Source organism: Amphiura filiformis, chromosome 1 (assembly GCF_039555335.1).
Source record: "Amphiura filiformis chromosome 1, Afil_fr2py, whole genome shotgun sequence".
NCBI classification, from domain to species: Eukaryota; Metazoa; Echinodermata; class Ophiuroidea; order Amphilepidida; family Amphiuridae; genus Amphiura; species Amphiura filiformis.
In genome coordinates, this window is record NC_092628.1 from 48,015,718 (window position 1) to 48,031,779 (window position 16,062).

The window sequence follows — 16,062 nt, forward strand, 5'->3', positions numbered from 1 at the left end:
GCACTGCAATGAATATGCTTTACATTTCCAAATGTTCCATTATTGTTTTAAAGAAAAAAAGTATCCAAACGATACATTGCAGCACATTACATCAAAGCTCCATTGGGCGCCCCATTCCTTTTTTAAAGGAATTTTTATTCATTTATGGTATGACCATAGACTATGACACCTGACTATGACCATGGCCACTGTGCACAGAAGAACAGACCATAATGACCTCAGAGCAACGTCATACTGAGGTTTGTGATCCAAGGTTATCCTCAGTTGCCTTGGTGCTGTTGGGTTGAACCAACAGTGGTTGAACTTGAACCACAGATATTGGAACTGTAAAGTAATATACTATCCTGCAGTATACAAATACACAGGCTGCATTGTGTTCTTCAGAACTTGTGCATATTTTTAAGTGGAGTCGCCTCTGAAGTAAGTAAACTTGTTAAAATCTCTGTCATGTCAATCTCAGTGTCTTTTATATTAAAGCTTTTATATAAATTACTGTGATATTTCTCATATATGTATGACTTGGTTGGAAAAACACCCGGATATTTAAAAACACAATATTTTATGTTCCAATATTTATTTTGCAGCGTTCAAAGCCAAAGGGGCATTTTATGATCTACAGCCTCAACCCCCCTCCCCCCCCCCCTTTTTCTTTTTTAAAATATTTGATCTTTACACCACTGCAAACCTCTGGCTACTACTATACTATAAACCCAACATTTGAAAGTTTAGTGACATTTTGACAATCCGTGTCAAATTTTTCTGAACCATACACAATACAGACATGCGCTGACATGATTAACCCCTCGTTTTTTTTAAATTAAAATTCTCTTTTCATGATTGAAAACAATTTCTGAAAATATTCATCTTCAAAATTTTATGATTCTACCTTTAAAGCCTATAGCCTCAAATGGTCTCTACATCTGATGGGCATCCATACGTATAGCGAGCAAGATTTTGGTATAGGCCAATATTAATTGACATTTTCCATAGGCCTAGTGCTATAGCCTATACATGTTATAAAATGTTATAAAATTTTTATACTTTCACAATAATGGTTTGCGTGGGGGTGTTGTTTTGGTACAAATGTCTAATGGATCTATTGTCTATTCATTGGAAAATAACTTACGTAAAAACCAACCAAGGAATGCCTAAGAAATGAAGAGTGCGGTGTCACTAATTGTAGCTAAGTTTAAGGTCATGGTCATAGCCAGTAAGCTCCAGTACATCAGTGTTTATACTAAGTCACTGGTTTAACTACCGACCGTGGCCCCTCGATAACCCTTGGGCTATCAATCAGACACTTTTATTAAAAACCCTGGATTTATGGAAACTTTCGGGCCTCATAACTGCTAAATTGTTGGTGTAAGGGACCGTTCACAAACACTTGTAAGGGGGGGGCCTGATGCAAAAAAATTTTATCGCGAAAAAACCTCGAAAATTTCAGGGCCCCCCTTTTTTTTTGAAAATTATCGGTCAACCCCATAAAAAAACATATAAACTTAATTTTCCCAGAAAAATTTGTGGCCATTTTTTCAGGCCCCCCTTAGGAGGGTAAAAAAATTCAGGACCCCCTTTTTGCATCAGGCCCCCTTACAAGTGTTTGTGAACGGTCCCTAAAGTATATAAAAGTATACATATTTAGAATGGCAAAGACTTGATAAGTTCATCTGTGAGTTCAAATTTGCTCATTTTTGGCCCCAAATCCCCCAAAACGGTTTTTTTGGCCCTCTTTTTTTTCGTGCAACGTAAAAAAAAAATTGTTTGGCCAAAATTTTTTTTTATTAATTTTAAAAACTAGATAAAAATATCTAGGAGCCGTTTTTTAATTTTTTTGAATTTCACCAAAAATATTTGAAATTTGGGCGAAAATCGGGCTTTTTTATGATTTTGTTGAAAATTCAGCATTTTTTGACCATTTTTGATGCAAATTTCTCGAAGTTGGTCGAAATTCAAAAAACGGCTCCTAAATATTTTTATCTAGTTTTTAAAAATTAATTTTAAAAAATCCATTTTGGGCCAAATTGGACCTCACAGATGAACTTATCTAAGTCTTTGCCATTCTAAATATGTATACTTTTATATACTTTAGACCAACAATTTAGCAGTTATGAGGCCTGAAAGTTTCCATAATTCCAGGGTTCCGACCAACCTTAACATGCTTAAAGCCATAATGTACGATCTTATATACTTGTAAAATTTCATAGTGTTTAACTATACTGTGTTTCATCTGTGGTTTCATTTATATGAAAGCTTATGAACTAATAAATTAGTTTTTCAATAGCAGTTTAGGGCCTATCCTGATCATGAAAAGACAGCCGACCCCCCCAATTCTACAAGCCCAGCAAGTAGGGCCTACAAAACGTTTTAACCGGATTATATTTTGGGTTTTGGTTTTGGTGAAAACATAATATGTCGGGTTTTGTTGAAAACATAACATGTCGGGTTATAGAAAGGTCATGAAAACGTTTTAAACATTTTGTCTGAAAATGCACTACAATACAAAACATTTTTTAAATGTTATCGAAATGCCGGGTCGAAATGTTACTGTAAAATATTTTGGCAAACATTTTTGCAAAATAGCTTGTCAACATTTAAATATGTGACATATGGTAGAATATTTGGGGTGTTTGAATGTTATGAAACGTTTTATACCCTTTATATAACCCGATATTTTACCCCGTGATATTTGAAATACGTTTTGTGTTAAACTTTTCTAAGCGTTTGTGAATAATGTGAAAAACATTTTGTGTTTGCTGGGTGTACACGTTGTCAAAAATGAAAATAAAAAGCGTACTAAATGCGTTCAATAGTTCCGATAAGGGGGGGGTTGACAATCATCCTCCCCAATGTTGATGCCTGTATATATGTGAGTTTCTGACCAATTTGGCAATTTTAACCTAAAAATTGCCATTTTTTTTGTGCTCTTCGCGCTAATTTGTTCCACTTTTGTACGGTACTTCACAATTTTAGCTTTAATAATAATAGGAAAAGTTTTCGCGCGCATTTGTACCATGAACTTATTCTGTCGCCAAAAGGTTTTGGATTCACTACTTCCAAATATTTTTTTTAAATTAATGTCAAACAGAAATCTACGCCACTGATGAAAAACGTGTAGCGAAATGTCGCTATCTTTATGTAAACTCAACTTAAGAACAGTACGAATTTCTACAATACTAAATGAGTGTATAAATTACACAACTTGAGTAAAAATGTCCCCAACTATTTGCAGATGTGACATTAAACTTGTTAAGTAAGATTTTAAACAAGTTATGTATACCGTATTAAATTTAAACATAACAGGTCATATATTACATAGCCCTGCGTAGTTTTTGTCTCGCCTGATAAGGCAGGAGACTATATAATCACTTTTCCGTATGTATGTATGTGTGGATGTGGGGGTGTGTGTGTATGTGACAAATTTGGTTAAAGTTTTGGTTAAAGTTTGCTTTCCGCCTATTTTCTCGGAGACTATTAGTCGCACGTTCCTCAAACTTGGTGGGTGGGTGCATCTTGACCCGAGACAGAACCGGTTCGTATTGGTTAGTGGGTCAAGGTCACTGAGGTCATCTGGGGGTCATCTGAGGTCAAATTAGTAAAAACTGTCGTATGGCCATGAAACTTGGTGGGTCCAGTCAACATTTAAAGCCAAATTTTTGGAAGGTCATTTCAAGGTCACCAGAGGTCATCTGAGGTCAAATTAGTAAAAACTGTCGGATGGGCATGAAACTTGGTGGGTCCAGTCAACATTTAAAGCCAAATTTTTGGAAGGTCATTTCGAGGTCACCAGGGGTCATCTGAGATCAAATTAGTAGAAACTGTCGGATGGGCATGAAACTTGGTGGGTACAGTCAACATTTAAAGCCAATTTTTGGAAGGTCATTTCGAGGTCACCAGGGGTCATTTGAGGTCAAATTAGTAAAAACAGTCGTATGAGCATGAAACTTAGTGGGTACAGTCAACATTTTCAGCCAAATTTTTGGAAGGTCATTTCGAGGTCACCAGGGTCCATCTGAGGTCAAATTAGTAACAACTGTCGGATGGGCATGAAACTTGGTGGGTACCGTCAACATTTAAAGCCAAATTTTTGGAAGGTCATTTCGAGGTCATTTGTTTGTTTGATTTGTTCGGGTTTTTGACAACCCTGGATAACCCAAGAAAGCCTCTATTGAAGCTTATTTCCATTGGGGTCCATTTGAACACCGGGACGGGTTAGGAACAGTCAGGGGTTAACACCCTACTCTTTTCGAAACTGGCTGCGAGATACATGTACAGGTATGGCTCTCTGCACACGGGACCGACGGCTTAACGTCCCCTCCGAAGGACGGAGTACTTTCATGATTCATTTACCCATTTCTAAATGAGCCATGGGGAGAGCGGAAGTCTGAATTTAATCTACAGATGTTGCCAATTAATTTCAGACTTTTTTTCCAAGTCAATATCCCAGCAAATCACCACCGCCGGGAATCGAACCCGGGACCTCATACACTAAAGGCAAGTACCCTAACCATTGCACCACGCAAGTACCCTAACCATTGCACCACGCTCTCTCTGAGGTCAAATTAGTAAAAACTGTCGGATGGGCATGAAACTTGATGGGTGCAGTCAACATTTGAAGCCAAATTTTTGGAAGGTCATTTCGGGGTCACCAGGGGTCATCTGAGGTCAAATTTGTAAAAACTGTCGTATGGGCATGAAACTTGGTGGGTACAGTCAACATTTGAAGCCAAATTTTTGGAAGGTCATTTCAGGGTCACCAGGAGTCATCTGCGGTCAAATTAGTAACAACTATCGGATGGGCATGAAACTTGGTGGGTCCAGTCAACATTTAAAGCCAAATTTTTGGAAGGTCATTTCAAGGTCACCAGGGGTCATCTGAGATCAAATTAGTAGAAACTGTCGGATGGGCATGAAACTTGGTGGGTACAGTCAACATTTAAAGCCAATTTTTTGGAAGGTCATTTCGAGGTCACCAGGGGTCATTTGAGGTCAAATTAGTAAAAACAGTCGTATGAGCATGAAACTTAGTGGGTACAGTCAACATTTTCAGCCAAATTTTTGGAAGGTCATTTCGAGGTCACCAGGGTCCATCTGAGGTCAAATTAGTAACAACTGTCGGATGGGCATGAAACTTGGTGGGTACCGTCAACATTTAAAGCCAAATTTTTGGAAGGTCATTTCGAGGTCATCTGAGGTCAAATTAGTAAAAACTGTCGGATGGGCATGAAACTTGGTGGGTGCAGTCAACATTTGAAGCCAAATTTTTGGAAGGTCATTTCGGGGTCACCAGGGGTCATCTGAGGTCAAATTTGTAAAAACTGTCGTATGGGCATGAAACTTGGTGGGTACAGTCAACATTTGAAGCCAAATTTTTGGAAGGTCATTTCAGGGTCACCAGGAGTCATCTGCGGTCAACTTAGTAAAAACTGTCGGATAGGCATGAAACTTGGTGGGTCCAGTCAACATTTACAGCCAAATTTTTGGAAGGCATGAAACTTGGTGGGTCCAGTCAACATACAGAGCCAAATTTTTGGAAGGTCATTTCAGGGTCACCAGGGGTCATCTGAGGTCAAATTAGTAAAAACTGTTGCATGTGCCTGACACTTGGTGGGTACAGTCACCATCAGCCAGATAATCGTGCCCAGCCGATAACCGCCAAATTCATTTACCGCTACCAAAAGTAATTGAAAAAGCAGGCGGTCGCAAAAGCAGGCGAGACTCGTGGTTCGAGAACCGCCTTGTTTAAAAAAAAACCTGTTTCAACAGTGTAAGGGATGCACAGAGGGATCCCCCGCGGTATCCCCATGATCATCCACTATTAAAGCCATAATGCACGATCTTATAATTATGAAAATGTAATTTTTCAAACCTCCTTTTTTTGGCATATTTGTAATGTTTATATAATACGTGTCCCAACTTGTACCTAAAATGGAAGCAGCCAAATGTGTTGTGTTTGCAGGTAAACAGAGCAAAGTTCGACCATAAAGTCATAATTCAGTCATGAATTGTGACTTTATGTCCTCCTATAAAACTGTATGTTCCCGACAATTATTACTACTACTAATATTATTTCAGCATTGCCATTTTTGAAGGAAATTGTAGGAACTATACTAAGTTGTTGATATCCACAGAAACAAAATGGCTTCCTTATCGCGAAGTTACTACCATTCTCATCGGCGTGCGACTCCATTTCTGGGACGATCCATGGGACAACATTTGTATCTCATCGCCGAACAAAACCCAGACAAGGAGATGTACGTGTTTTATGCGGACAAGGAGAGAAAGACGTTCAAACAGATGAAGGAGGAGGTGGGTACATCCCCTGATTGTCAGTGGCGTATCCAAGGAACGGGGGCAAAGGGAGGCAGGCAGTTTCCCCAGGTCTGGTTTCCCCCTGTGAGAAATCTTGTCCCCTCTCCTGTGGGCCTGTGCGATGCTGGCCGCCCTGATATTTAAGATTTTTAGACCTTTTTTGAATTTTAACCCCATTTCTGACCATTTTCGTCAAAGATTGTCCCTCCTTAAAAGATGTCATTCCCCCTTTGCCCACCCTCGGAAAAAGTGCTGGCTACGCCATTGCTGGTTGATAGTAGGGTTTTCGTGACCGCGAGATCAGAAGAAGGATAAAGGGTTGACATCGGTCCTTTGAGACAATTAGTAAAAGTATAAGCTTCTATGTAGCCTACACTTTTGGGAGATACATGATATAGGAGCTTATTTTATTCTAATTGTCTCAGTTAAGAACCAACCCTCAATCCTTCCTATACTCTCGCTCGCGGTCACGAAGACATTAAGTATGACCCTACTAAGAAGGAGGCGGAAGACATGGATGTAATTGAAACAGAATAGAAGGTGATCAAAGAAATAACAAGGATCCATGCTCCTCCAAAACGTGTCATGTGATGGGATGGAAGGCTTACAAGCCAAGACAAATAACTTAAGTGTGGAGGAGGAGGTGGAGGAGGAGGAGGAGGACAGTAAACAGCAAACAGAGACAGATAGACAGGAAATATATATAAAGACAGACAGACAGACACCCCGACAGACAGACAGATAGACAGACACACACACACAGACACCCACCCCGACATACAGACAGACACACAGACAGACAGAAGGAGACAATATATAAAGACACATAGAAGGAGACAGAGACAGAAAGGGGACATTTTTTTTTCAAGAGACAGAAAGAGTTCGGGTTTCGATCATATCTATAAGGCCAAGTAAAAAAATGTATATCGTCCGGATTTTGTCAAAAACCGGTGAGGGAGGTACTTACTATTTGTTATCATGCTATTTTTTTTACCATTCATTTATGTGTAAAATTGCAATTGCAAAGTGTTTGTCAACGCATCAAAAAATCGGGGAGGCCCCCTAATATTTTTGTTATTTCCCCAAAGCCCTACCCCTAGCTTGAAGAAAGTGTTTGCAATGTGTTTATAAATGATAACCAAGAACTTCTGAACATGTCTTTTCATCACAACAATTTTAGAAACAAAGTAAGGAAGCAAATAGGAAAAATAACAAATATATTTGAAAATCCCCCAAAATCGGTGAGGGCGATATACATGTTTTTTTATTTTACTTCAGGCGGCATAGGACACGCAACACGGACGTACGAGGCTGGCGAAGATACAGGGCTGACAGCCCCATTCACAATACACGGTTAGCGACTATAAATGGACAATTAACATACTTGCAGTGGGGTACTTTGCAGAACCCCAACGGTTTTAGAGTAAGATAATTTTGCTTTGACACCACATAACAAATTTAGAATTGTTTGTGAAGATTTCATGATTATGTGTTAATCCAATGGCGACGTCAAAAATAGCGATATCGCATCCACCATCATCTGTTTTACTTGGCCTATACACGCAGTTTCCTCTCAGCTTTAGCATATATAATTGAAGACCGAATTAAAAAGACTAGTTTGCGTCTGACGTCCTGTCAACCAGACCAAAAATGCCGTACTGCGCAGGACAGCAACCAATCACAATGCGCCGTTGCCCTGACGTCAGACGCAAACTAGTCTTTTTAATTCGGTCTTCAATTATACCATAATTATATTCTCAGTGTTTTCTTTATTCTTCTAAAGAGTCAAAGCTTAGCGGCATCGTTCTTATCCCTGGGTTTGAACACGGGTGATCGGATTGGTGTGTGGGGAGGTAATCACTTCGAATGGCTGGTCACTTATTGTGCCTGTATGCAACTTGGAATTGTATTGGTAAGCTTTTGACACATTTTGTAAATAAAATCTGTTACTAAAATGGCCGCACAGAATATAGACTGAAAAGATTAATTCGTCATAAAAAGTGGTATTATTTGACAAATTAAAATTCGTTATTGCAAACGAAATGTTTATTATTCAAGATTGCAATGCCTTAGTTTTAATTATTTTGTCAAATAAGACCACTTTTTATGACGAATTAATCTTTCAGTGATAAATGTTGTATTTTTCTTTTCAATTACACTATCAAACATGTTCTATTATTTCGCCTGGATCCTTGAAATGTTTCAACTGTTTTAACTTTTATAAGCAGCGATTTAACAGAACCTTACAGCTCATTATATCATCAGTTAATTCGTTGTATGAATAACTTAAGAGAAAATTCATTCAAATAATGTTATTTTTTGTTTGTTTATTATCTCATATAGGTCCACATACGTATGGACTTCCCACTAACAACACAGAAAGAACTTTTGAAGAAAGTAAGTTTAACAGTTCTTTATTAGCCAATCTCTTGGTTTTCCTGAGGTCACTACCCTGGTATGGTCAAAGGGGGGGGGGGGTCTTTACAAGGATTGTATATGCAGAGTTTAAATTTTCAAGACGCAAATCTCTATTTTGACATTATCCTTTTGTCCACAGACCAAATGTTTCGATGATTGTGCCCAATATTCCATAATGGTTAACGACTTATTATAGAACTGGGACTATTTTCTTGTAAGCCATCTGAAAAAAAGGTGCTTTAAGGGGGTACTACACCCATGTGGTAAATTTGTGACTATTTTTGCATTTTTCTCAAACAATAATTACACACTGGTAACAAAAGTTATGTATATTATTGGGGCAAGGAATCCAATTACTACACTGAAATTTTAGTGACTCAAGACAAGCGGTTCAGTATATATTGAGAGGTACATGCTAGCATAATATACATAACTTTTGTTACCACTGTGTTATTAGTTTTTGAGAAAAATGCAAAAATAGACACAAATTTATCAAGGGGTGTAGTACCCCCTTAAAATCATTGAAAAATATCAAGCTATATATCGCCAAAAATGTGCAAATTTCAGAGCAACATACAAAAATGACATTATTTTACAGTTCTCACTAAAAAGTTCCTCCAAATTCAGCAAATACATCTGCTGGACATCGATTTTAGCACCCTACTGGTCTCGGGTCCCAAAAAAGGAGAGAGCACTGTAAATTTGTAGATTTTACACTTTGTTTAAAAGCAATCGGAAAGCAATTTAGGGTTTTGACTTTCTGCTACTTTCACATGAGAAAATCGTGCTTTTCCATTGAAAACTGTGTATAAAATAATTATAGAGAATTGGTGACAGGCCTACTGAACCTAATGCATGATTTCAGAAGTGTATACCGTCGGACCTTGTTCAGTGCATGAAATCCCACATTTACCAGATAGCGGATGGTAAGTAAAGAGTAAAATAAAAATAACTACCCTTTTGGATTTGCTTCTATATTTCAAAAAGTATTTCTTCAATGGAAAAGATTTTTTGTCATGCATCATCTGCGGACTCATAGCATCAAAGACACTGATTTCATACCAGTAGTTGACTTCATGCTTGAATGAGCACACAAATAAAAGAGTTTACTAATTCAAAACTTGCAAAAGCTAATGAAGTACTCGATTAAAATGCACGTTTTCCTGATACCGGGTGGTCAATTATAATCCAAGTGTACTTGCTAATAATTGTTGCCCGATTATAATGCAAGTTTACCTGATTCCGGTGTCTGATTATAATGCAAATGCTCGATTGTAAATTGCCCTTTTCTGGTCAGAACAGCAGCGATAGAAAGTGGATGCACATCTCCTTGACCATTCCCCTACCCTGTGATGTAACAGAATAGGGTCATTCCATATGAAATCAAGGAGTCGCCCCACCTGACCCCCTCAGATTTGCTTTATATTTTAGTCATATGTTGTACCTGTAAAAATATTAAAAACCTGCAAATTTGAGGTCTGTAGCTCTTACGGATTTTCTGTGGCAGCCATTTAAAGTTGGAGTAGGGTGGTCTAAATTTGGACCCAAAAGTTGCCCTTTAAATAAATTTCATATTTGGGAGTCTGTGCCTTCTTTATAAAAAGAAAGAGAAGTCTGAAACTTTGTATACACACTAACTGCATGCCCAATTTGTCAAAAAATAAAAATAAAAAAATTCTGTAATTATGCGCTTGTGTCACAGGGTCATTAAATATGCAAGAAAAATGTAATATTTTGTAAACTGGCAAGTTTAGCCCCCCCTAAATTCACATTTTTGGTCAGATTAATTATTTTTTTTGTCACTGATGCTATATATAGGATAAATACAATGCATATCCAAAAAATTGAGGTCACAACTCATTTACATTTCGAACAGCGCCCTCACGAAGATGAAATTTATTGCAAATTCAACATTTTCAGGGGGCCCAAAGTCGATGTGGTCCACCTTCAAAATTTATAAAACATCACTTTTATATAACTACTAGTCTTAAATTACAACTTTGCTAAGTCCCAGTAATTGTATAGGTTGACTTCATATAAAATGACAAGCCCAAAGTTGACCATTTTCTTATGATTGCATGTAGTGCAAATGTGCAGAATTCGGAAGGCTTGAAAGTCAAATTGGCCACAATATTAAAAATAAATGATTAGATGAGTAGTTATTGGCCCTATTTACTTTTATTTCCATTTCATTTTCAATATATACAGATTTTCTATGGTAGCCATTTACAGTTGGAGTAGGGGGATCTAAATTTGGACCCAAAAGTTGCCCTTTGAATAAATTTCATCTTTGGGAGCCTGTACCTTCCTAATAAAAGAGAGAGAGAGGTCTGAAACTTTGCATACACACTAATTGCATGTCCAATTTGTCAACAAGTTAAAAAAAAATAAATGTCTGTAATTGCTCGTTGTGTCACAGGGTCATTAAATATGCCAAAAAAAATGTAATGTTTTGTATACTGGCAAGTTTAGCCCCCCTAAATTCACATTTTTTGTCAGATTAATTGTTTTTTGTTGTCACTGATGCGATATATAAGACAAATACAATGCATATCCAAGACTTTGAGGTGACCATTTATTTACATTTCCAACAGGGCCCTCGCGAAGATGAAAATTAATGCAAATTCACCATTTTCAGGGGCCCAAAGTCGATGTGTCAACCTTCAAAATTTATAAACATCACTTTTATATGACTACTAGTCTTAAATTGCAACTTTGCTCAATCCCAGTAATTTTATAGATTGACTTCATATAAAGCGACAAGCCCAAAGTTGACCATTTTGACCATGATTGCATGTACTGCAAATGTGCGAATTCGGAAGGTTTAAAAGTCAAAATGGCCACAATATTGAAAATAAATGACTAGATGCATAGTTATTGGCCCTATTTACTTATTTCCATTTTATTTTCAATATTGGGGCCAATTTGACTTTCAAGCCTTCCGAATTCAGCACATTTGCACTACATGCAATCATAAGAAAATGGTCAACTTTGGGCTTGTCATTTTATATGAAGTCAACCTATACAATTACTGGGACTTAGCAAAGTTGTAATTTAAGACTAGTAGTTATATAAAAGTGATGTTATATAAATTTTGAAGGTGGACCACATCGATTTTGGGCCCCCTGAAAATGTTGAATTTGCAATAAATTTCATCTTCGTGAGGGCGCTGTTCGAAATGTGAATGAGTTGTGACCTCAATTTTTTGGATATGCATTGTATTTATCCTATATATAGCATCAGTGACAACAAAAGATTATTAATCTGACAAAAATGTGAATTTAGGGGGCTAAACTTGCCAGTTTACAAAACATTACATTTTTTCTTGCATATTTAATGACCCCGTGACACAACACGCAATTACAGAAATTTTTATTTTTTATTTTTGACAAATTGGGCATGCAGTTAGTGTGTACACAAAGTTTCAGACCTCTCTCTCTTTTTATAAAGAAGGCACAGCCTCCCAAAGATGAAATTTGTTTAAAAGGCAACTTTTGGGTCTAAATTTACACCCCCCTACTCTAACTTTAAATGGCTGCCACAGAAAATCCGTAAGAGCTACAGACCTCAAATTTGCAGGTTTTAAATATTTTTACAGGTACAACATATGACTCAAATATAAAGCAAATCTGAGGGGGTCAGGTGGGGCGACTCCTTGATTTCATATGGAGTGACCCAATACTCATTCAGGCGGGTGAAAGTGCATAGGAACAATGCCGGAAACTACGTCACGCTATTGTTCGACCTAGGCTACATCGCTTTTAGGGCATGCGTGTTCGCCAATACAGCTTTAGTCTCCTCCACCTTCGCAACACGGTACGTGGTGTGTCTGGAATCACACTGACGGCGGAGGAGAATACTAGCTGGTCAGACAGTTTAATTTTACCAAGCAAATAATACCTGAACAATCACCGTCATTTGATCGATTTACTACAGAATATATTGTATATTCAAAATATAATTTTAATATTGTAAACCTGTTAACTTATATATTTGTGTACTTAAGTATAAGGACACGTGAATAAAATCGTGTCGAAGACAAAATGGCCGCTAATCCGCCTATTGTCTAGAGCTAGGATACATTTTCCGGTTTGGTTATGTAACCTAGGATGCTTATCCCTTCGTATAGATCCCTGACACATTTTTGCGACTTGTAAATGAAACCAACAATGTCTACATTCATGTGTGATTACTCATGCATCAGAACTCCGGTGGGATTAGAACCACTGGGTATAAATAATCAATCGAAGAAATACTTTTTGAAATATAGACACATTAATCCAATTAAAGGGTAGTGATTTTTGTTTTACTCTTTACAAATCTCCTTTTAAGTAATCAAGAAATTTAGCAATTATCACTTTTCATGTCCATAATTCTATTTGAAATCTGTTTGAAAAGTGTCATTAAAGCCTTAATGTACGATTTCTGTCAAATTTTAATTTTAATATTCTTTATTCAAAATGTTGAAATAATATTAGTAAATGCTGCCGGAAGGGTTGCTGTTCATTTAAAGCTGATATAACAAGGTAAAGTGAAAGAAACCCCACTGGTTATTTTGGCCGTTTAACATACAGTTCTATGCACTAGGAGAAGTGAAACGGCGCCGTTTTTCCCCAATTTCAAGGCCAAAAGGCGCCGATTGAGTCAAAGCAAGCCAAATGGCGCCACTTGAGTCACTGGCGCCAAATGTTGGCGCATTGGATCCATTTTGGCGCCAGTGGCGCTGTTTTGTCATCAAGGGATTTTTTTTGGCGTCATTGGCGCCATTTTGGCATCATTGGCGCCATTTTGGAGTCATTGGCGCCATTTTGGAGTCATTGGCGCCATTTTGGCGTCGGGGTATTTTCTCACAGCACATATGGCGTCAGTGGCGCCAAAATGGTGGTTCTGGTGCCAAATCGGCATACTTCGCCAATTCTAACATTGCAATAATAAAATTTAATATTATTTTGATATAAGAAGCCTGAATCCTCCTGATTAAAAGGTAACAAAATTTCAGGTCAGGTGTTCAGGTTTACTCCCTTTACTATACTGTGCCAAAATAACTCCCCAATTTCTACTGGATAGTCCCAAGACTGGTAAAACTGGTAAAAATCTAATGCTTGGTCAATGTTTCTGAAAATCTTCAGAAAATCACTTTTGTGCAATCACGAAAACAGATACAGCTTATAAACAAATGTGAACAATAGGCTATACGATAGTACCAGCTACCACTCTTGTATTTTACATTTTAAGGCATTCAAGAGGGCTTGTAAAATGTACAGAAGGTGTTTGTAGATAAGCAATGTAGTGTTGAACAAAAGATTAGCAGAGTACAGTTACATAATGGGTCACGAAGAACAACTGCCTTTATGATCTCGGATTCCTGGCTATGATTGCATAGGTGAATTACATTGGAAATAGGCTGCATTGTTCTGAGTTTCAAATATTGATGAGTCTTGTGAGCAAATCAAGTTGATGCAATTCAGCTAAAAGATGTTTGCTTCTGCAGGTTGGTCATCGGATAAAAATTGCTCTAAAATGTCAGCATGTTAGGGGATGGTAATTTACCATTTCCTAAAAATTTGTTTTTTTTTAAATGGTTCCTAAATGTTTTTATCTAGTTTTTAAAAATTAAAACAAAAATAATTTTGACCTAATAATGTTTTTGTTACGTTGAACGAAACAGAAGTGGGCCAAAAAACCTGTTTTTTAGGTTTTCCCAAATTTGACCTCACATATGAATTTATCAAGTCTTTGCCATTGTAAATATGCATTTTAAATCATATATACTTTAGACCAACAATTTAGTAGTTATGAGGTTCGAAAGTTTCCATAATTCCAAATTTGGATCATGCTCTAGTCTTTGTGCCTCAAACTCTGAGAATTGTAGTTTTTTAGCTCAAATTTGGAAAGTTTGTGAATTGTAAGCTCCCCAGCCTATAGTTTGGCCTAATTTTAATTAACTATACCCCCATGAAGTCCCTATTTTGCCTGAAAATCGGTTCTTAGTACCCTGCACACCCCTACCAAATTATTAGTTGAGTGCCCTCCCCCCTGCCTGAAATGTGGAACCATTGGTCCTGCTTATCGGACAGCATTCAATGAGACTTGTTTTTTTGTTTTTGTTTTGTTTTTTGGAAATGAAATGGGTGTGAAAAAAAAGTAATGTTTTCTTTTATTTAAGCATTGTAAAGTGCTCAAGGTGAGATAGAGATTTTGACCATTGTATGGTCAATTTTGGCAGAAAAGCAGCTTGCTTGCTTGTGAGCTCTTGTGTTACATGGAATGTTTGACTTGGAGTAGGGACTGTGCCACGGTATTGGGCTATTCCAGATATTATCCACAGTCCACACTCTCCCCAAAGATGACATGGTTTAAAAAAATAAATGTGGGATTTCCCATGGGTGAATTCACAAAACCATGTGGGATTTCCCAAGGTCCTGATAATATAATAGTAGTCACTTTCAAGATGGGAAAGTATATTTATTTGTTTTATTTTTTATTCTAATATAGTTTTTGTACAAGAAACAAAAAAACAAACAAAATCAAAAAGATGTATTGTGCAATTGAGAGCACTAAATGAAAAGGCATCAAGGCCCACAGATACAGACCTTTACTCATCAGGGAAGTATAGAGACATGCGATTATTGTAGGCCTGCGATTATTATAGGCCTACACTGTTAATAGATATTATCTTGCAAGACAAACACATATTAAGAAACTCATAGTTTATGTTCAAATTGACATAACATTTCCTTAACCAGAAACTTAGTATTCAGTCATACTATAATTTAAAACTGTCCAATCAACTTAAAAAACAAGCAGGAGTTTTCACTGTTTTATTAAAAATTGTATTGTATGCTATTGTATTCATACATATAGGTCTATGTAAGGCCTAAAAAATCATTGATTGCTGTAACCTGACCAACCCTAGAATTAGGCCCGACCCTGAAGGTTTTTTTTTTTTTTTTTTATGCAAAAAATAAAGAAATAAAGCTAAATAAAAAATTGAATTAAAAAAAAAGAAGCAAAAGTTCCAAGGCCTTATAAACGCAATTTTAATACAGCTTTATTGAGTAAAGTCCCGACCTACCTACCCGAATTTTTTTAAATGTTGAAACAACTTTTTAGGCCTAATTTAATAGTGCTATTAAAGTATAAATTGAGATACTATATGAAGAACATAACCTTAACAGATCTTAAATGGCTGTTTTCTTGAAAGCAAATGTGATTGAATTTGTCACTTAATTGTTGCATTTTTAGATTACTTTAGTCTTTTATTCATGTAAATAATTTAAATACATTGTACATAGAGAAGGCATATATTTTAAACACCTGATTCACTGCTATATT

General features: G+C 36.9%; 1 protein-coding gene across 1 annotated transcript in view; it reads left to right on the top strand.

Moving 5' to 3' along the window:
* Window positions 1-209: 209 nt before the first annotated feature.
* The window catches only part of LOC140148103 (medium-chain acyl-CoA ligase ACSF2, mitochondrial-like), a 38,772-nt gene continuing 22,919 nt past the window's right edge, over window positions 210-16,062 (top strand). Inside the window, exons 1-4 of the mRNA XM_072169963.1 lie at window positions 210-420; window positions 6,129-6,306; window positions 8,093-8,221; window positions 8,653-8,706. Coding sequence (XP_072026064.1) covers window positions 6,136-6,306; window positions 8,093-8,221; window positions 8,653-8,706 — 354 coding nt within the window. The 5' untranslated portion in view covers window positions 210-420; window positions 6,129-6,135. The remainder of the gene's footprint in view (window positions 421-6,128; window positions 6,307-8,092; window positions 8,222-8,652; window positions 8,707-16,062) is intronic.